This window comes from Rhinopithecus bieti, unplaced genomic scaffold (assembly GCF_001698545.2).
Source record: "Rhinopithecus bieti isolate Rb0 unplaced genomic scaffold, ASM169854v2 scaffold_425, whole genome shotgun sequence".
Lineage (NCBI taxonomy): Eukaryota > Metazoa > Chordata > Mammalia > Primates > Cercopithecidae > Rhinopithecus > Rhinopithecus bieti.
This window is the reverse complement of record NW_016803361.1, coordinates 373975-396189: the sequence shown is the minus strand read 5'-3', so window position 1 is coordinate 396189 and position 22215 is coordinate 373975. Positions and strand designations below refer to the sequence as shown.

Sequence of the window (22215 nt, the reverse complement as noted above, 5' to 3'; positions counted from 1 at the left end):
CAGCCAGTGCCAGGACCCAGGCAGGAGCCAGTGATCTTGACTAGAGAATGGGAGATGGGATCTCAGAAGAGCCCTCCCAGCACTGTCTGAGAGAAAGCACCGGCAGATTCCATCTCATTCCCCCTCAAAAGCTTATCTTTCCTCCATCTTGCCAAGGTGTGGACTCGGTATTTTTTTCCAGTGATCAGAGCAGAAAAGCAGGAAAAAAAAAAGATTGGACTACAACTTTTCCATCTGCATAAACACAACTATGTTTCTTTACCATCAGAAAAAGGTTTCCCTGACAACTGTGTGTGTGTGTGTGTGTGTGTGTGTGTGTGTGTGTGTGTGTGTGTGTGTGCAGGCGCACACTACAAAGTGCAGGCATAGCGTATAATGTAATCTAGTTCTTTTAAAAAATAAGCCTCTATTTCCCGATTATAAAGTAATATGTTGAACAAAATTTGGAAATTACAAAAGTATATAAGAAAATAAAATTCACCCCAGAGTCACGAACCAGAGATAATCACAGTGGACAGTGTGGTGATTTCCATCCAGCATTTTTTCCATATTTTTGTTGCATTTTTTTTTAAAGAAAAGATGGAATCATACTGGATTCTATTGAATTTATACTGAATTTATATTGAATTATATTACCTAACCTGTTTTTTGACTTATAATCTGAGCACTTTCCCACCTAGTAAACTTTCTTCTAAAACACTTTAAAAGGTTACATAGTGTTCTATTATATCATAATTTATTTTGCCACCCCCATTGGGGGTGTGGTTGCTATAGCCTTTTTTATTATACAAAATGTTGAGATGAACATCCTTTGACTTCATTGCCAATTAATTCTTTAATACAGGTATCTAGAAGTCATGTTATTGCCTGTTTTATTTATTTTCATTTTATTTTTTTGAGACAGAGTCTCATTTTATCATCCAGGCTGGAGTGCAGTGGCGTGATCTCAGCTCACTGCCACTTTCACCTCCTGGGCTCAAATGTTTCTTGTGCCTCAGCCTCCTGAGTAGCTGTAATTACAGGTGAGCACCACCCGCGCCTGGCTAATTTTTGTATTCTTAGTAGAGACTGGGTTTCGCCATGTTGGGCAGGCTGGTCTTGAACTCCTGACCTCACGTGATCCACCCACCTCAGTCTCCCAAAGTGCTGGGATTATAGACCTGAGCCACTGCACCCAGCCTTATTGCCTGTTTTAAAAGATTTTGATTAGTCCTGTGAAATTACCTCATGAAGTGTTACCAATTTATAGCCCTCCTTCACCAGAAGTGTATAAGCATTCCCATTTTATTATACACTTGCCAATTTTAAATCATTTCATAAACAAAATATGGCAATGATCTTTTAACTCATTTTCCCTTTCCCTCCTGCAGCATATGAAATTTGGCGTGGATATGGAAGTTACTTGGCATTGAACTGCTTAAGATTACACATTGATTGCTTTAGTGCTGTAGTGATTGTCTTGTTCATTCCTGAATCAACCTTTTAAAAGGGCTTTGCCTTTTCATTTTTTTTCTAATGAATAATGAAAACCTCACCTGATTGATGTGCCTTTCAGGTAATTTTCCCACAAAGTTGTGCAGATGTTTCATTCATTCATTCATTGGCCTTCCCTGGGATGCTTGCTCCCGCCACACCTGTACCCGTCTAGGGTAGAGGGCAGGCTTTGTGAGCATGGATTCTGGAGTCAGACGGACCCGCCTTGAAATGCACATTCAATCGTCGACTACCTGGGTGACCTTGAACAACTTATTCATGAGCCTCGGTTTTCTCCTCCTTAAAAGAGGAATAACAGTAATTATTTACAGGATCGCTGTGCAGATTACATGTGACCTAAGGGCCCAGCAAATTAAGAAGGCCTAAGACATGGTCAGAAAGCTAAGACTCAAGGGCCTTGCTCCAGCTGGCCCTGAGCTGGACCCATGTCTCTCTTGCTCGCCAGCCCCAGCTCCAGCCGCATTGAACTCTTACTTTCCCTCCTCAGGATTTTTTCCTTGCAGTTTTCATTTGTTTGTTTTTTGCTAGAATACTGTCCCCAGATGGATATCCACCTCTCATCACTTAGCTCAAATGTCACCGACTCTGAGAGACCCTCCCAGGACTCCCATCCATCCCCCACTGCTCTGACATACAACTGTGTTTTAGTTTCCTCAAAGTGCTTAATCCCACGAAATGATCTCATTTTTTTATTGTTAATTTCCACCCCCTCCATCAGAATGCAGGCACCAAGAGGGCAGGCACTGCCTGCAGGAACCCAGCACGGTGCTGCCCAAAGCAGGTGCTCCACCAAGGCGTACTGAATGAATGGAGTAGGAATAAAGCGATTTTTAGGATCTTGTGCTGGATATATATTTTTTCTTTTTCTTAAAGTAAAGCACTGCAGTTTTATGATAGATTTAGCTCTCATGGGCCAAAGTTGTAAATAAAGTATTAAAAAGTGAGTAAACATGAGAGCTAAGGCTGCCATCCTGCAAGGTTTCTTTAGTATGTAATGTCTATGAAGGTCTTTGATATCAGACTGATATGGAGAGAATCTCAGCTTCTCCGCCCAATGGCAGTGTGTCCCTAGTGATATCTTAACTGCTCTAAGCCTCAGTTACCCTGCATATAAAATGGGAATAATACCCACCTTAGAAGGTTGGCTTGGGGATTAAATAGAGAACATATGTGAGGTACCCGCAAAGAATTGGCATTTAAAGTTAAATGCTGGCAGTTAAAAATTGGTAGGTATTCTTGTGTACAAGAGAACCAAGGACCAAGTAATGTTAGTCTTTAAGAATAAGAGATGAAAGGAATAATTAATATAGAGTTTTGGTTATGAATTATATTAATGAATATGAATTCACAGTCACTGTTGTTCAGATGGGCAATATTGATCTAATGGTACAAGGCTTTGCCCCTCGGGCTTTGGAAAAGCCCATCTCTTTCTGCCTAGATGTCTTTGGGTGTATACAGTTAATATTTCATTAATTATGGTGGAGGGGCGTTGTGTGTACATCAATGTCTCATATGATGCATCTAATTAAGGCACTTTTTGTTGAGAGCGGAAGAAAATTGGGCTTTCCCAAAGAAAAGCAGCTTGCTCCCAAAGTTGCTAACAGATTGCTTCTTAATTGAACTTGGGAGGTGAATTATATGGTGAATTAGAAAAAAGAACAACTCTGAATTTAGTGAATTGTTCCATAAAGGAAACTGTGGGATTGAATTGCAAATGCTGGACAGAAACATTTCAGCCTGGCCCATGCATCACGGGCTGCTGACCTCTGCTGTGTTTCAGTGAGAGCTTGAACAGGCCCAGAGCTCTCTTTTCAAGGCCTGGAGGGCATTCTTTCCCAGAGACCAGCTGTAAGCCTGGGTTTCTTATGCAAAGGAGACGTTTGAATAAACCTCTGTGACTAATGAAATCTGCAAGGTCTTTGCATATCCTCTCACTGAAGAGGTAATTAAGCAAAGATCAAATATGGGGATATATACGTATTTTTTTTAAGCATTTTTTTTTGTCTTGCAATCACACCCAAGGAAAAATACATCCCCATACCCTGAAAGCTCTCCCCTCCTTGCCCTCAGTCTTTGTCTGCCTCAGGCTGTTTCTGTCTTCCTCATTCTATGGTGCCTGCAGCTGCAGTTATAGCCAGAGCCACACCTGTCGTACTCGTTTGCCAGTTTTTATTGAAACAGAGAAACACTTTTCATCGATTTCGATGTGTGACATGGCTTTTCCTAGTGTTCAAAGTATGTATCTCCAAGTCCATGTCTTCCATTCCTGGTGAGCTCAGGAGGAGAGAGGTGGGGAGTAAGAAAATAGCACAAGGTGAGGCTTCCTCTTACAGGGTGCTCTGAGTGGCAAATCTAAACCTTGGCTGCACCTTAGAATCACCTGGGGAGCTCTTTAAACTTCCATTCCCAGGCCATGCCCCAGACCAATTAAATAAGAACCTTCCGGGGGGGTGGGACCCAGGCACTAGTATTTTTTTAAAGGCTTCCCAGGTGATTCAAATTGCAGCCAAAGTTGAGAGCCATTGTTCCAAGAATAGCTGCCTCCTTCTCTCCGTAAAACTGATAAAGACAATTTTTTTCCAACAGTTAAGCTGAGTTAGAAATGATTGATTTCTCTTTTTAAACACTGCCTATGTGACTCGTATGTCCATCCATCCATCCATCCATCCATCCATCCATCCATCCATCCATCCATGCATTCATTCACCCACCTACCCATCCATCTATCCCTTCATCTATCCATTCCATATTTTACTCACTACCTGCCATGTGCCAGGCCTGGTGCTGGGTATTCATTGTCAGACAAAGCAAAATCCCTTCCTTCAAGATGTGAAAAGTTAAATCATGGGGGATTCAGCTGAGTAAATGGATCCCAGTACCTTGTGGAGAGGGTGGTGAATAAGTCCAGAGGCTGTGGGAACAGAGAGAATGACTTTTACCCCAAGAGAAGCAGTGGGGCAGACGCTCAGAGGAAGTGATGTCTACATGGAGACTTGAAGGACCAGTAGAGTTTGGCCAGATGAAGAGGTGGGTGTGGTTAAGGAAGGTGTGCAATAAGAGGAAAATAGAAAGCCAAGGCACTCTAAGTCACTTAATGCAGCTGAGCACAGAGTGGCAGTGGAGGGAGTAGGAGAGGAGGCTTGAGGCACCAGGTGGAGGAGGCTGGCAGGGCCATATCACTAAGGGCCTCATCAGTGGTGTTAGGAGGTGGAATCTATCCCAAGGGCAGCAGGGAGCCATGGAAGGGTTTTCACCAGGAGAGTGGCCAAGCCACACTAACTCCAGGTAGGTCCCCGGTAGACAGTGCTAGAAGCACTGTTGATAAGGACAGAGGAGGGCTCTATATTCTTAACTGCCATGGCTCCAACCTCATCTCAAGCTGAGCTGGACCCATGACTTCATATGTCTTCTTACAGACCTCCTGGATGGGCAATCCCTTGTATCCCCTGGGAATAAGCAGCCTCTACCAGGCACCTCCCTTGTTCTCTTCGTTCTTTCTATGACTGAGGCTGGGGAGAAGGAGTACAAGCTTGGGGGTCAGACAGGACCCACCTCCAGCCATCATCTTTGCTAACTCTCTCTGCTTCCTCAAGACAAGCAAGTCATTTCACCTCTTGGAGCCTTGTTTCCTCATCTGTTCATGGTCCTTTTGTTGCTGGGTCTTCATGAGACTACAAATATAAAACTGAAGGTGAGGAAAAGCACTTGGCACTGTTCCTGGCACATGGTTTGCACCGTAATTGGGACTTAGTAAACACTAATTCTTTCCCCCCTCCATCACTGGGGGGCACTTGGTCTCCCCACTCCTATTCACTACTTATTATCCCTGGCATATACAAAACCAGTGCAGTTACAAAGCCCTTTCATGTCCTCTGGTTCCCATCTAGTTCACTCAGAATAAAAGCCAAAATTCTGAATGGCCTGCAAGGCCCCACATGAGCAGATCCTCCAAACCCTCCACTGCCTGCTGATCTCATCATCTCCTTCTCTCTTCCTCACTCATTCCATTCCGGTCGTACCCACCTCCCCCTACCAAGCACACTCCCACCCCGGGGCCTTTGCACTTGCTGTTCACATAGTTTGAAATGCTTCTCTCCAGATATCCACCTACGTCCTCCAGACCTAAATATCTGGTTCACTATTTGTTTGTCATTTGCTCCCCTACCCTTCATCAAAATATAATTTCCGTGAGGTCAGGGTACAGTTTCTTCTGCATTGTATCCCAAGCAGTAGACACAGCGTCTGGCCTGTAGCAGGTGTTGGATAAATATTTGTTGAATGAACAAATGCCTAAACAAACCATTATCTCATTTGGTCCTCACAATAGCCCATTTGACAGATGGAAAATACTAACACCCAAGTTCCTCACCACAGTTGCACAGCTGAGTGAAGCTGAGCTAGACCCAGAGCATGGGCCCCAGCTGGCCTCCACGCCACAGGTGGTACATTCCTCTGCTGCTGAGCGATTTCATACCATCAGGATTTCCCCTGACCTTTAGCCTGAGAGGAAATGATATCGCCGCAACTGGATGAATACCCAAAGGGCCAGGAGCTGGCAGCGAACACCCGGCAGCTGCAGGGAGTGTGTGAGTGGATTCCAGGTTGGCTCGGAGGCAGCGGAACGAGCAGGATGCAGGCGTGGAGCCTCCCATCTCCACCTGGCTGTAGCGGGACCTTCTCTACAGGAGACCTGGCAGTTGCACCCACTGCCCAGGTCACGGTCACAGAGAGGGAAAGTGGTGGCCTGCATGTGAGGAGTTGGGAGCAGGATCACGTGGCTGTCTGCAGGGTCATCCAGGCCCAGGGGTTGGGCTCGTGGTGCCACGTGAGCCTTGGTTGAGTAGTGCGGGAAGCCTTTATCTGTGGGGACAGGGAAGACCACTGGGTGTCTGAGCAGGAGACTGTGTCCTGAGCCCTCAGCTTCCCTGATGGGCTGGGCAACCCTGGGCTAAACATTTTGTGTCTCAGTTCTCTCCTCTGCAAAATGGGATTACACATGAAGTGTTCTAATCAGGGTTAAAGGGGAGACTGGGAAACTGACTTGTAAGCTATAAGTTTCTAAATAAATGCAAGGAATAATTGTTTTGTTTAAACATATTCAGTTGTTTTGATGTAGTTTTGTGTGTGTAATAGTCTCTCCTGGACATAGTCTTTGTCCTCAAATCTGCTGCCTGGTGTCACTACCCACCCAGTTATTCGAACTCCAAGGACAGGTGGCATTGGTGGCCCCTCTCTTGCCTCAGATCGAATCCACCAGCCCTACCTGCAAGCTCTGCCTATGACTCTTCCCTAATACGACAGGTCTCAGCACCTCCACTGCAGTGTCCGGCCCACGCCACCACCCTGTCTCACCTGGACCCTTGCAAGGCTCCTGACTGTTCAGCCTGCTTCTGCGTTTGTCTGCCTGTGTCCCAGAGCAATCTTGGTAAAACACAGATAAAAACACATTCCTCTCCTGCTTTAAACCCTCTGCAGGGTTCCTGTGACAAAGAGAATAAAGTCACAAAACACAGCCTGGTTGGCAAGGCTCCGTGGACCTGCCTCCCTCTCTAGCCCTGTTTCTACTTGCCCACCGCGGCTGTGCCTCTCATGACAAGCTCAATCCCCATCTAGGCTCCTTCTGGATCCTTCCCCTGTGGAGGATGCTCTGGCCAGATCTCCCCATGGCCAGATCCTTCCTGCCTTTCAGATCTCACTGCCATCCCACCTCCCCGAGGCCCCTCTCCAACTATCAGATAAGCAGCTCCTCCCATCACATTCTATCACATACTGGATTTGATCTTCTTCAGAGCATTTTCCAAACCTGCAATGATCTCATTCATGAATTTACTTACCTGTGGTTTATGGTCCAACTTTACATTTAGAATGGACATGTCTTGAGAGCAGGAACTCACCTGCCTCATTCACTGCTGGATCCATGGTTCCTGGAACTGCCCCTGGCCCATAGTAGGTCAAATGTATTTGGTGATTGGCCACATTCCTGGTAGAGACAAATGTTAACACAGTTTATAAATGATGGCTACTGGCAAACATGTACAAGCATCATCGTCCTTCGTGAACAGAGTGTCTATGGAGTCTAATTTATAAGGTCAACACAGTAGGTTCCTACACGGAGACTTACCCAACAGAGGAAACCCGAACGCCGAGAGAGTGCACAGGGTAACAAAGGCAGCAGTCACGGGACACATCGAGTATTCAGCAGCACTGGGCACATCTCCCTGCGTTCTGCACCACACAGACTCCAGGCCCAGAGAGGATGCTACTTGCATTTGGCCTTTCTTATGGAGGTTGAGGGGGTGAGGAAGCTGATTTTGGGGTTGCCTGGTAACTTTGTAAATTTGATTCTGGGTGCCCTTGAGCTGATCCAGCAGAGTTATTCTTTTATTAATTTGTGAATGATGTGTGTGGTTATTTAAAAAAGCAGGTTTGTTTTTGCTCTCACATCTAGAATAGTGTGGGGCCATGTGGTAAGGGCTCAGTTGATTTGTGGAACGAAGCTTACGGATCCACAGTGATTCTGCTCATCCCCAGGTGACCAGGTTTGCTCCCTCATCCCTTGGTGCTCATGCAGAGAAGGCTGATGTGTCCTCACGCCTCTTTCTTCTCCATTCCTCTAGGTGGGTTTGAAGAGCAGGCATCTGAGAGCAGCCCAAACGCCACAGCCACGGACACTGGCAGCAAGGAAGCTGGAAAGGGTAATGTGAGCCCTCACCAGGTCTTTGGGTACCTTGTTTTCTCTCAGTTGTGGAAAAATACATGTGACATAAGACTTACTATTTTAAAGCATAGCCTTTAATGGCATTAAGTACATTCACAATGCTATGTAATCGTTACCCCTATTGAGTTCCAGAACGTTTTCATCACCCCTAAAGCAGACTCTGTACTCATTAAGCAGTCACTCCCATTCTCCCTTCCCTAGTGCCTGGCCTTGGATAGCTCTTATGGAATCTTTTCCTATCTCAGTGGCTGAAATGGACTAGAAGCACTGAAGTCTGTGGATGTAAGCGGGGCTGGCATGCTGCCAGTGACAGGGATGGAAGGGCAGCATTTAGTGGTCAGGAACAGTATGGCTCTCAGATAAACTCTGCTCTCTTGGCTGGACTTTTCTGCCTTGTGCATGGCTCGTGAGTCGAAGCCCCTGAAGACCTGGGAGGGGCCGATTATGTGGCTTTGGGAACTGAGTGTCTGAGAGAATGAATGGGTGAGGGAGGCAAAGAAGAAAAATAAAACTGGAGTGGGGATTGCGAGGGAGGTGTAGACTAGAGACCCCATGGGCTACTAAGTGGAAAGCAGGTGAGGTGCTGGTTGACTGTGGGCAGAGAGCCAGGAGCCTGCCCGGAAGCACCGCTACTGCCTGTCTGTATGCAGATGCTCAGACCTGAGTGTGGTCTGCTGGTTGTTTAAGAGTTTCTAGCTTGGAGATCACTGGACACATCTCCTATTTTGGAGAAGCTTCTTCTGTTCAGAAGCAGTGCTGGAGGAGAGGGGCTTCTGGACTTCTGTCTGGCCTGCACCCTGTAGGAATCATGATTCACCATCAGCAGTGGTATTTCTTTCTTTTTTTTTTGAGACGGAGTCTCGCTCTGTCGCCCAGGCTGGAGTGCAGTGGCCGGATCTCAGCTCACTGCAAGCTCCGCCTCCCGGGTTTATGCCATTCTCCTGCCTCAGCCTCCCGAGAAGCTGGGACTACAGGCGGCCGCCACCTCGCCCAGCTAGTTTTTTGTATTTTTTGGTAGAGACGGGGTTTCACCATGTTAGCCAGGATGGTCTCGATCTCCTGACCTCGTGATCCGCCCGTCTCGGCCTCCCAAAGTGCTGGGATTACAGGCTTGAGCCACCGCGCCCGGCCAGCAGTGGTATTTCTTCTACACAAACTTCACAGCAAAGCAAAAGGAATAATTTTTAAATGCCAGAATCTTATGTCTCAGGGACGTCTATGTAGGAATGAAATAGAAATCAAAATTTATTTTGTGTTTCAGCTTTCATGCTATTTTACATTTTTACATATATACTTGCATATATGTAATTTTACACAAATGCATAAATGTGATAATATCATCATACTTTTAAAAGTGTTATCTTCTTTTTCTTTTCCCTTTAATGTGGCCACCTCCTTTCGGGTTCTTTTTCCACATATCAACCCTCTACGCTTTCCCAGGTTATGCATGCTAGTGACTTTGTATACAGCCTTCATATTTTTCTCCATGCACATACATTGATATATATACAGGGATAGAGGCATATAAGCATACATCTAAACATAAATACAGATACAGGCCTTGTCATCGTTTTAAAACATAGAATCACATTTGATACACACTTTTTCTGCATCATGCTTTTGTCATCAATACTTCATGGGCACAACCCCTCCAAGGCACTTGTTATAACTTAAATGTATTCTTTTGAGTAGATATTCCTGGTATGGACGGATCATAATTTATTCAGTGTTTTCCTTATCAATTAGCATTCAGTTCACTTCAAGCTTTTGCCATCATGAACAATGACTGCAGTAAACGTTTCTGAACATATATCCTTACATATTTAGTATGCTTATAATAGATGTTGCTAGGTTGTGTTTCAAAAGGTGTAACAATTCACATTTCCATAGCAACTTATAAATGTACTCCTTACCCCTTATTCTTACTAGCAGGAGGGAGAATTCATTATCAGTGTTTTAACAAGTAAGCTGTGGCTTATTGATATTTAATTTGTACTCCTCTGACGGCTGGTGACTTTGAACATTTTTTCCTATGTTTGTCAGTGGGACTCGCCTCTTCCTGTCCTGTGCCCATTTTCCTATTGGGTTGCTGATCCTCCTCTTCAATTTGACTTCTTTTAGAGAGAGGCAGATCCTTTAGTCACCCATTTGACTTATCTGCATTTGTTTCTTAGCATATATATAGGTTGCTGTTTGGACTACGTGCAGGGCTTGCTTTCAGATCCGTGTTTTTCTGCTTTGCTTATTTAAGGGTATTTTGACTTATAAATTTTTGGGTTCCCCAGACATCTGGTACTCAATGGTCCTTCTTCACTCGGCCACAAATGATCAGCACTTAGTGGTAAAAATGGAGCATGCATGAATGAATCCAGCAGGGTTTGTCATCACACTGCAGTGACAAAGATGCCACACTCATTTTTTCTTCCTTATTTATGTGATTTATTATTGCATAAAGACCACACCCAAACTTAGTGACTTCAAACAATGGTTTGTTATTTTCATGATTCTGGGGGTTGACTGGGCTCAGTGGGGTGGTTCTTTGGCTGATGCCATCTGGGTTCACTCACTTGATTGAATTTATCTAGTAGGTGGACTGGACTGGAAGGTCCAAAAAAACTTTAGCTACACCTCTGGTGCCCCAGTGTACCTCCTTGTGGCCCTGCTCTCCATGTGGACTGTCACCATTCAGTTGTCTAATCGAAACTTTTCATAGCATGGTGATTGGCTTCCCAGAGGGAGGGAGCAGAAGCTGCCAGTCCATTTAAGGCCTGGACTCGAAACATCAAGAATGCTACTTCTGCTACATTCTATTAACAAAATAAGCCAGAAGACCAGACCAGATTCAAGGAGAGAGAAATAGATTCTACTTCTTCATGGGAGAAGCAGCGTGACCTCACAGGGATAAGGGGACTTGGCGGCCATATTTGGAGAATATTTGGAGACCATATTCTCCCCTTGCCTCTGCTCCCCAGCAATAGATATTGTCAGAGTTTTTGATATTTACTGGTTTGTTGGGTGTAAAATGATCCAACTATAAACTTGGACAGTCAGACACACTAGGATTTGAATCCCAGCTCACCCGCTTAGTAGCTATGACTTTGGATAAGTTGTTTAACTGCTTGTATGAGGTTTAGAGGGAATTAGAAATAATATTTATGTAAAGCACATAGCCAGGTGTCTGGAACTTAAAAGAGGCTCAAGGAATGTAGCTCTTCCATTTCCTTCTCCCCACTTCCACCTCCAGGAATGATATTATCCAGCATTGAAAGTGCATCATCTACCTCTGGACTGGGATTCCACAGCTGTGCAACAGCTGCATGGAAACACAGAGGACAGGAAGGAATACGGCTGTGGCCCATTAAAATTCTGCCTCTAGTGGGGTTGTGCACAGCACCCACACTGCAACAGAAGATCTTGGGCTTTTCGGGGATGGTGATGATAGCAGTCCCCCAGTCTGCAATTCCCCCAAATGGCCCTGGTTTGTTCGAAGAGGATAAGGAATGTGCAGGCTAGGCCAGTCCCTCCACTCTGCATTACAGCAGCAGACAAGCATGTCTTTAAGCATCCGGGGCAGTCCTGAGGAGGAAGGAGACCTCGAAGTGAGGTGAGGGCAGGCCGTTCTAGCCAGTTCCTCCATCTTTCCCATCCCATCCCATCCCTCAGGATGCTGTTGGCACCAACCCTGGATGCCTCTTGCTTTCATTTGAATGAAAGATAAGACACGTTGTGTCAATCTCGGGTTCCCTTTAATCACAACTTGCCCCCCTTCCACCACCCCCAGGAAAAGAGACCGCCCAGCCAGGAGAAAGGATCTGAGGGAAGCCCCCAGTTTCGGCAGCAGGTTTATTTCCTGGCATTATGTGGCTCCCCTCAGCCCTGACGGTGGGGATTTGTGCCTCCAGCTTTGGGGAGGGGGAAAAGGCTGAAATACTCACTCAGATCCCCTCCGGCAGACCCTTTGGTCAGAAGGCTGTCCCTCCTCTGGAGATGAGAGCTCAGCATGCATTTCAGGGCTGATAATGGGATTAATGAAATGGAGTGTGCAACGGCTCCATGAATGAAGCTGTGACTGTTTTGATAGAGCCTGATTTCCAGAACCATTTTCATGAAAGAGAATGGATCTTTCACTTTCAGTAACATTTCCTAAGGACTTTGTGTGAAAGCAAATAATAATGGAATCTGGTTGAACCAGAGGACAGGCATCCCACAAACTTGGGTGCAAAACAGCGCTCGATGCTGGAATTCCTGACATCACTTATGTCAGTTTACTTGGGTGTAACAACTGAGCCCCACGAACTTCAGGCCCTCCTTTTTAGCCCGTCTCAAATGCAGACTTTCATAGCCATTGTGGCAGCTCACACTGAGCCCTTACTCACTGCAGGCATTTGACATTCATTACCTGGGTCACCACCACCCTGCAGCAGGAAGTGAGGCTCCGAAGGGGAAGTGATTTGTCCAAAGCCACATAGGTAGCAAATGGCAGCATTTATCTTGAGCTTAAGTCCCCCTGACCCCAAACCCCTTGATCTTAACCTTTGGGCTGTATCAGTGGTTCCCAAACTTCACTGAGCTTTGTAATCACCTGGGGAGCTTTAGAAACTGCAGGTGCCTTGACTCCACTCTAAGGCCAATTGATTCTCAGTCTCAGAGCAGGGAGGCAGACACCAGAATTTTTTAAAAGCTCCCCAGTTGAATCTAATGTGCAGCCAGGTTTGAGAACCACTGTGCAGAATGATCTAGTCTCCCATTTACTAAGGGACCTTCAGCCTTTCGAGACTGCTGCAGGTGAGGTGCAAATTCACCCGTCACCTTTGGAGTGAGGGTTATGCAGATGGCCGGGCTGTCAGCGTGTTTACTTCCAGTGTGGGAATGACCAATTGCCTAATCTAAAAATTGCACTTCCTCACTGGAGAAGGCTGGCTCAGGCCTGGTTCTGCTTATGACACGGCTGTGCCTTCAGCTGGAAATAGAATATTGAAAAGCAGCAACCGCTTTGCTCTTTCAGAGAGGACAGGGCTCGCTCCCGGAGCCAGAGAATTTAAATGGGCTTTATCCCCCCTCAACCCCACCCCAGTGTGTTAAATCCTGTCAGACGCCCTGAGCTCCTCTTCAAATGCAGGACTCTTGGCCATAATAAATAATTACATCCTTCTATTTGGACTCCGATTCCAGATAGTAGTAATCCAAGAAAATCCAATAATGACAGTTGCATTAAGATCCTTCTTCCAGGCTCAGCAGAACATCTGTTTAGACATATTTTTAATCGGCGAATGCTTCCTGTGTTGAGTCCTTAGCAAATTAAATTTCTCACTGGACCAAAGGGGAAGCTGTCATTCAATAACCCATTTCTGGAAATTACACCCTAGCTTCTTTCCAGGTGCACTTAAGATTTTCCCATGCTGACTTGGCTGCATAAAAGCGACCCTTACAATACCAGGTCACATGTATATACAGCACAGGTTGTCAGAGAAACATGGAATATCTTAGTGTTATTTCCTTGAATAGAGAAGTATTTTTGCCCATTCTCCAAAGGAGAGTTGGCGACAGAGGAAAATTAAGAGACTTGTTGAAAACCATATGGGAAATGAGTAACAGACTTCTACTTGCTACATTGCTGCCTGTGATTACTTAAGACTGGATGATTCTCAGGATGTAAACATTAAGGGCTTCAGTGTTGCCAACATTTTGGAGAGGTTTCCAACACAGAGTTGTTTGGACTGTTGGGCTGTTTATTTTTAGAATAGCTCATCCCTTCTTTAATTCATTCATTCAAAATATAAAAATATTGAATGCTCACCACCAGTCAGGCACTGTGCAGGGTGTGGAGAATAAGGTGGGGAACAAGCTGGCAACAGTTCTTGCCCTCATGGAGCTTCCAGTCTACAAGAACAATTCACATTTGACATCTTGATGCAATTTGTAGTTTAGGGCTAGAATAGCAAATTAGAGTATCTTCCGTAGAGGGCAGGCAGGTCATCTAAAAGGTAAAGTAAGCTGAATAGGACAATGTGAGGGGGGAGAGAGATTCCAGCAAACAGAACATATGCTCTGACTATGAAGAGCAGGTGCTCCTAAACTCCAGTGGGTTGTACTATGATGGAAGATGGGCTGCTTTTGCCAAATCTTTCAGTTTTTAAAGAAAAACTAGAAAATCTGGATTCTTATGTGAAATCCCTTGATATTTAAAAGTTGGCTCCTACAGTGAGATTTTTTAAAAAACATAGTGTGGGCCAAAAGTATCCAGGCCAAACAAAAACACATCTGCGGGTTGTGTTCATCCCAACATTGCAAGTGTATGACTTCTGTTCTAGAAATTCTGGTGGTAAGACAATTATTTTCAGGTTTAACAATGTATTACATACCAACTTTCTGGGTCTGGAAATATGACCAACTAGATGAGTAGGAACCCCTTATACAAGCAGAGGAGCACTGAAAACATACTACATTTTCTGACCCCAAATGGAAAATATGGAGTTGAGTTCAAAGGAAAGAAAGGTGAATGGCCATGATCAGAAGAGAATAAGGAACATAAGTCACAGAAGGAAGCCTCAGATGCTGTCGATGTTAGCAGCAGCAAATCCGTACAGGTCTGCAGCAATTTGATTCTTGCCTCCTTGGAGGAAAGAATTCAGCCAAGGGGCATAAGGCAGAGTGAGAGACCCAGGAAAACTTTAGAGCAGGAGTGAAAGTTTATTGAAAAGTTTTAGACACCTGTAATCCCAGCACTTTGGGAGGCCAAATGGGGTGGATCACTTGAGGCCAGGAGTTCGAAACCAGCCTGGCCAACATAGTGAAACCCCATCTCTACTGAAAACAAAAATTAGCTGGACATGGTTGCACATGTCTGTAACCCCAGCTACTTGGGAGGCTGAGGCAGGAGAATCTCTTGAACTTGGGAGGTGGAGGTTACAATGAGCCGAGATTGCACTGCACTCCAGCCTGAGCAACAGTGTAAGACTAAAAAGCATTTCCAGGAGGGAGAAGTGAGATGTAAGAAATAGCAGTAAGCAAGGGAATGGTTGAACATGAAGGCAGATATCAATCTGTATTGCAAACAAACACAAATAAGTCATTGATAATGGTGACTAATTTGGGGTCTTGAAAGCAAGCAAATAATAACATGAAAAATTGGAGGGTATCTTACAAATGAAAATATTTTAAAAACCCTGCATTTCTTAGAATGAGGCTGTGGTTTCTGGTTGCTTCAGATCTGTCTTCTTTTTTTTTTATTTTTTTGAGATGGAGTCTCCCTCTGTGGCCCAGGCTGGAGTGCAGTGGCGCAATCTAGGCTCACTGTGAGCTCTGCCTCCCCTCCCGGGTTCACACCATTCTCCTACCTCAGCCTCCCGAGGAGCTGGGACTACAGGCACCCACCACTATGCCTGGCTAATTTTTTGTATTTTTTAGTAGAGACGGGGTTTCACCATGTTAGCCAGGATGGTCTTGGTCTCCTGACCTTGTGATCCTCCTGCCTTGGCCTCCCAAAGTGCTGGAATTACATGTGTGAGTCACCATGCCTGGCTGCCCAGATCTGTCTTCTTAGTTCACTAATTCTTTATACTTTAAAAAGTCAAGTATGAATGTGAAACATGAAAGGCAATATTAAAGAATAGAAAGCACATAATGGAAATAAAAAGTAAATATAGAAAAATCTCTTAATCTAATAGAAAGCAGGAAAGGAGAATAAAAGGAGGAAAAGAAAATAAACAAACAAAAAAGAAAGCATAAAACAAAAGGAAGGTAATAAGTCCAGATATATCAGTGATAAAATAAATGTAATTCACCTGTTAGAAGATTCTCAGGTTGAACAAGAAAAAAATCTAGCTGTTTGCTGCTTACAAGAGACACCCCTAAGGTTGGGCATGGTGGCTCATGCCTGTAATCCCAGCACTTTGGGAGGCTGAGGCGGGCAGATCACAAGGTCAGGAGATCAAGACCATCCTGGCTTACACAGTGAAACCCTGTCTTTACTAAAAATACAAAAAATTAGCAGGGCATGGTGGCGGGTGCCTGTAGTCCCAGCTATTCGGGAGGCTGAGGCAGGAGAATGGTGTGAACCTGGGAGGCGGAGCTTGCAGTGAGCTGAGATCACGCTATTGCACTCCAGCCTGGGTGACAGAGTGAAACTCCATCTCAAAAAAAAAAAAAAAAAGAGAAATCCCTAAAACCTAATTAAACTTACATGTAGAAATCCTTTAAAAAAATTCGCAAATGAAATCCAACAATGTATAAAAAAGAATTATACAGTATAACCCAGTGGGATTTATTCCAGGTATGCGAGACTGATTCAACATTTGAAAATCAATCTATAGAACCTGCTACATCAACGAGCTAATAAAGAAGAATCCTGTTATCACAGCAATTGATTAAGAAAATACATTTAACAAAATCTAACACCTATTCATGATAAAACTCAATAAATTAGGAATAGAGAAGAATTATCTTAACTTGATACAGAGTGTCTAGAAAAAACCCTACAGCTTACATTATACTCAATGGTTGAAAGACCAAACACCTTTTCCCAAGACCCAGAACAAGGCAAGAATGTCCGCTCTCATACTCTCATTCAGCATAGTTCTGGAAGTTCCAGACACTGCAGTAAAGCATGAAAAACAAAGAAAAGGCAAACAAGTTGGAAAGGAAAAAATGAAACTGTCCCTATTTGTAAATGACATGTTTGTCTACATAGAAGATCCTAAGAAATCTATTAAGAAAAAAGAAAAGCCCAAAAACCTCCTAGAACCAATCAATGAGCTCAACAAAATTTCAGAAATTCAAGGTCAGCACATTTCTATATTGGAAATATAAAATTCTATAATGGCTCACATTTCTATATTCTAACAATGAACATGCAGAAACCAAAATTAAAAACGCAATGGCGTATACACAATCACTCCAAAGAAGATGAAATACTTGGATACACAGTTAACAAAATTTGTACAGGATTTGTGTGATGAAAATTAAACAATGCTGATGAAAAAAATCCAGACAGACCTAAATCAGTGGAAAGATATGCTGCATTCCTGGATTGGAAGACACATATAGTAAGAGTGCCAGTTCTCTCCAGATTGTTCTATAGGTTTATTGCAATTTCTATCTCAACATAGTTTTTTTATTTTCATTTTTTGCAGGCATAGACAAGCTTATTCTAAAATTTATATGGAAAGATAACTAAAACAATTATGAAAAAGAAGACTGAAGGGGAGTAATCACTCTACCCCATATAAGGCTTACTCTATAGCTACAGTAATCAAGCCGGTATGGCACTGGCAGAGTGATAAACATGTAGACCAATGTAACAGAGAACCCAAAAATAGACCCAATTACTGTATGACCCAGTAATTCCACTCTTGGATATTTGTCCTGGATAAATGAAAACTTACCTTTATACAAAAATCTGTACATGAATGTTCATAATGGCTTTATTTGTAATAGCAGGAAACAATCCAGATATCCTTCAACAGGTGAATGGGTAAACAAACTGTGGTGCATCCATACCATGGACTACTACTCAGCAATAAAAATAAACTATTCATACAGGCAACAACTTAGATGAATCTCCAGGGAATTATGCTGAGTGAGAAGAGCATAATTATTATCCCTATTATATGCTGTATGCTTCTATTTATATAATATTCATCAAATGACAGAATTTTAGAAATGGAAACAGACTGGTAGTTGCCAGAATTTTGCTATGGATGGAGGAAAGGGGAAAGCGGGGTAGATATTGTTACAAAATAACAGTATGAGGGATACTTATGGTGTTGAAACTGTTCAGTATCATGAATGTGGTGGTGGATACATAAAACTGTAAGTGTGATAAAATTGTCTTACAGGCATACACACACAAATTAGTACAAGTAATGCTGGAGTTATCTTAGTGAAATCAGTGGTTTGTATCAATGCCCATATCCTAGTTGTGTTATTGTACTGTAGTTTTACAAAATGTTACCATTAGAGGAAATGAAATCTCTGAAAGGAAGGTACTTGAAATCTCTCTATTATTTACTACAGCTGCATGTGAATCTACAACTATCTCAATAAAAATTTCAATTTACAAAAAGCTACTTTAGATACCAAAAAAGATAATATTGAGCCTCAATATTATGATAATTGCAAAGCTTATTGTATTGTTTGTTGTGGGAAATGTAATTAACTCAGAGAATAACACCCATTCAATGACTCACTAAAAAAAAGTAATTATACAAACAGATTGAAAATGGATAGAAAAAAGCTATATGAGGCAAACACTAACCAAAATAAAAAAATGTGTAGCAGGCCAGGCGTGGTGGTGCATGCCTGTAATCCCAACATTTTGGGAGGCCAAGGTGGGCAGATCACTTGAGCTCAGGAGTTTGAGACCAGTCTGGGCAACATGATGAAACCATGTCCCTACAAAAAATAAAAAAGTTAGCCAGAGTGGTGGTGCATGCCTGTGGTCCCAGCTACTTGGGAGGGTGAGGTGGGAGGATGGCTTGAACCCAGGAGGCAGAGGTTGCAGTGAGCTGAGATCGTGCCACTGCACTCCAGCCTGGGTGACAGAGCCAGACTCTGACTCAGAAAAAAAAAATGTATAGCAATATTTATATCAGACAAAACAATCATTATTATGAATGAATGTTATTATAAAAAGGATTATTAATGATAAAAGAAAAATTTATCTGGAATTAACAATTCTAAACTTGTCTTACTTAACCAACATAGTCTTGAACAATCTAGAGCAAAAATTAAGGATAGAGAAAATAACAATTCATAATCTTAGTTCTGGAGGTTTTGCTTAAAGCATCTTTCTTAGTAACTGATACACTAAGAAGCCAAAAATCTGTGTAAGTAGAATATTTGAACAATATATGAAACCCATCAATTAGACATCACACATTATTGTAAGAAAACATGGAACATTTATAAAAATCAGTCTTGTATTAGCTTACCAAGGAACGCCTAAATACCAAAGAATCAATACTTTAGAGCAAGGACCAGCCATCTATGATCAGTAGGCCAAATCCAACCTCCTGTTTTGCAAATAAAGTTTTATTGGCACACAGCCATATCCATTTATTGACATATTATCTATGGCTGCTTTCACACTTCAATGGCAGAGTTAAGTAGTTGTAACAAAGAATATATGACCCACAAAGCTTAAAATATTTACTATCTGGTCTTTTATAGAAAAATTGCTGACCTCTGCCATGAAGAATAGGTTATTAGAACACAGTGCAGTGTTAGAAATCAATAATACACACACAGACAAATTTTTAGAAATTAAAACCCATACTTTGAAATAATTCAGAGGTCAAAGAAGAAAGTCTAAATGGAACTTAAAGAATGTATCAATATCTAACATTGAAAATATACATTTCAAAATGTGAGACGCAGGAAAAGAAGACATCAGAGAGAAATTTAGCCCTGAAAATTTAATATTTATAAGAAAGATATAAAATTAATGTGCCAAGTATTCAACTCAAGAAGCTAGGAAAGGATTGCCAACTGATTTTGGACAAGAGCGCCAGACAATTCCATGGAGAAAAACTAGTCTTTTCTACAAATGGTCTTAGAACAGTTAGATGTTTACATACTAAAGAGTGAAGTTGGAGCCCTACCTCACACCATATACAAATATTAACTAAAAATGGATCAAAGACCTAGATATAAGAGCTAATACTATAGAATTCTTAGAATAAAACATAGGTATAAATGTTTGTGATCTTGAATTAGGGTATGGTTTCTTAGATATGACACCAAAAGCACAAGCAACATAAGAAGATCATAGATACATTGGACTTCATTAAAAACAGCTGTGCTTCAAAGGACATTATTATAAAATTGCAAAGACAACCTACAGAATGGAAGAAAGATTTGGAAATTATATATCTGACTAGAGCCTGGTATACAGAATATATAAAGACTAATTATAACACAACAATAAAAGACAAACCAATTAAGAAATGAATAAATAATTTGAATAGATATTTCTCTGAAGAAGATATACAAATTACCACCAAGTACATGGAAGAGATGTTCAACATCATTAGTCATTGGGGAAATGAAAATCAAAACCAAAATGAGATTCTGCTTCACACCATTAGGATGACTATAATAAAAAAGATTGACAATCACAAGTGTTGATGAGGATGTGGAGACATTGGAACCCTAGTGTATTGCTGGTGGGAATGTAAAATGGTGCCACTGCTTTGAAAAACAGTCTGGTAGTTTCTCAAAATATTCAACATAGAGTTACCATATGACCCAGCAATTCCACCCCAGGCATGTACCCAAGAGAAATGAAAACACTATGTCCACAAAAATGTGTACATGAATGTTCATAGAAGCACTATTCCTAACAGCCAAAAAGTGGAAATAACCTAAATGTCCACCAACTGAAGAACAGATAAACAAACTGTGGTATGTGCATACAATGGAATATTACTCAGCCATAAAATGAAGAACTGATTCATACTACAACATGGGTGATCCTTGAAAACATGCCAAGTGAAAGAAGCCAGACACAAAAGGCCACATGTGGTCTGATTCCATCTCTAGGAAATGTCCAGAATAGGCAAATTCATAGAAACAAAGGTGATTACTGGTTGCCAAGGACTCGGGGAAGGGAGAAATAGGGAGTGACTGTTAATGGGTACATAGTTTCTCTTTGGAGTGATGAAAATACTGTAGAATTAGATAATGGTGGTGGTTTCACAACTTGGTGAAAATACTAAAAGTCACTGAATGGTATACTTTAAAAGGGTAAATATGGTGTGTGAATTCTATCTCAATTTTTTTAAATAAGAAAGAAAAGAAGCTAGAAATGAAACGTCAGGATAAAACAAATGAAAATAGAAGGAAGTAATAAAGTAAATAACATTAATGTAATAAAGAAAAGTTAAAAGAATTGACCAGGCACGGTAGCTCATGCCTGTAATCCCAGCACTTTGGGAGGCCTAGGTGGGCGGATCACTTGAGGTCAGGAGTTCGAGACCAGCCTGGCCAACATGGTGAAACCCCATCTCTAGTAAAATACAAAAATTAGCCGGACATGGTGGCACATGCCTATAATACCAGCTACTCAGGGGGCTGAGGCAGGAGAATCACCTGAACCCAGGAGGTGGAGGTTGCAGTGAGCTGAGATCGTGCCACTGCAACCAGGGTGACAGAGTGAGATTCCATCTCAAAAAATAAATATATAAATAAACAAAAACAAAGAAAAGAGTCGGCAAAAACAAAACCTGATTTTAGGGGAAAAGTATAAAAACTAGAGCGAAAATGCTCCAAGTTAGAATAATGAGGGATTCTAAGCAAGCCAACTGAAAACAAAATTTTAAATTATCTGACTGGTGAATGAAATGCATGTGGATTCAGTGACTGGTGTCCATGGGTTTCAGCGTTCTGTTCCACCCACCTACCTCTGCCACTGGGGGAGGCCTAACGTGTGGACTCAGAACCTTCCATCGAACCTCCTTGTGTTTCCCACACTACTGTCTTAAGGGTCCAGATGCCAAGAGTTGGGAGTTTTCTGAGGGTCTGCTTTTTCCAGGGTTTTTCTTACAAATAATTTTTCCAGTGTCACAATCTGATCCACTCTCCTTGTTGTACTGGCCAAATTATTTCAAAATATGCGACACTGACCATATTGGATCAAGGCAAGGGATTGACCCAGTTTGTTCCCCAAATGCTTACGGCTCTGAGCAGAAAGTCCACCCCAACCTCAGCCCCACCCAAAGAGCTGTGAGGTATCCTCACCCATTTGATTCTGTGGCCCCATGTGACCTCTTTCAAGGCCTCAGACAAGCCAAACCCACTCCCATCATAGCCCTGTATGTCTATTACACGTACTCTTCCCTCATCTGGAAAACTACCACCCAGGGCTTCCAAACCCTGAACTGATGAAATAGCCCCTTTAGAACATGTTTTAACACCCCCTTTTTGGAATCGTGGATAATACAACCTCAGCCATAATTCACAGGAGGAATCAAAGGGCAAAGTCAATAGTAACCCAACTGTCTTGC

General features: G+C 42.7%; 1 protein-coding gene across 1 annotated transcript in view; it reads left to right on the top strand.

Moving 5' to 3' along the window:
- Positions 1-22215, top strand: part of TLL2 (tolloid like 2) — a 154186-nt gene that overhangs the window by 64144 nt on the left and 67827 nt on the right. The window contains exon 3 of the mRNA XM_017879970.1: positions 8112-8189. Within this exon, the coding sequence (XP_017735459.1) occupies positions 8112-8189 (78 nt within the window). The remainder of the gene's footprint in view (positions 1-8111; positions 8190-22215) is intronic.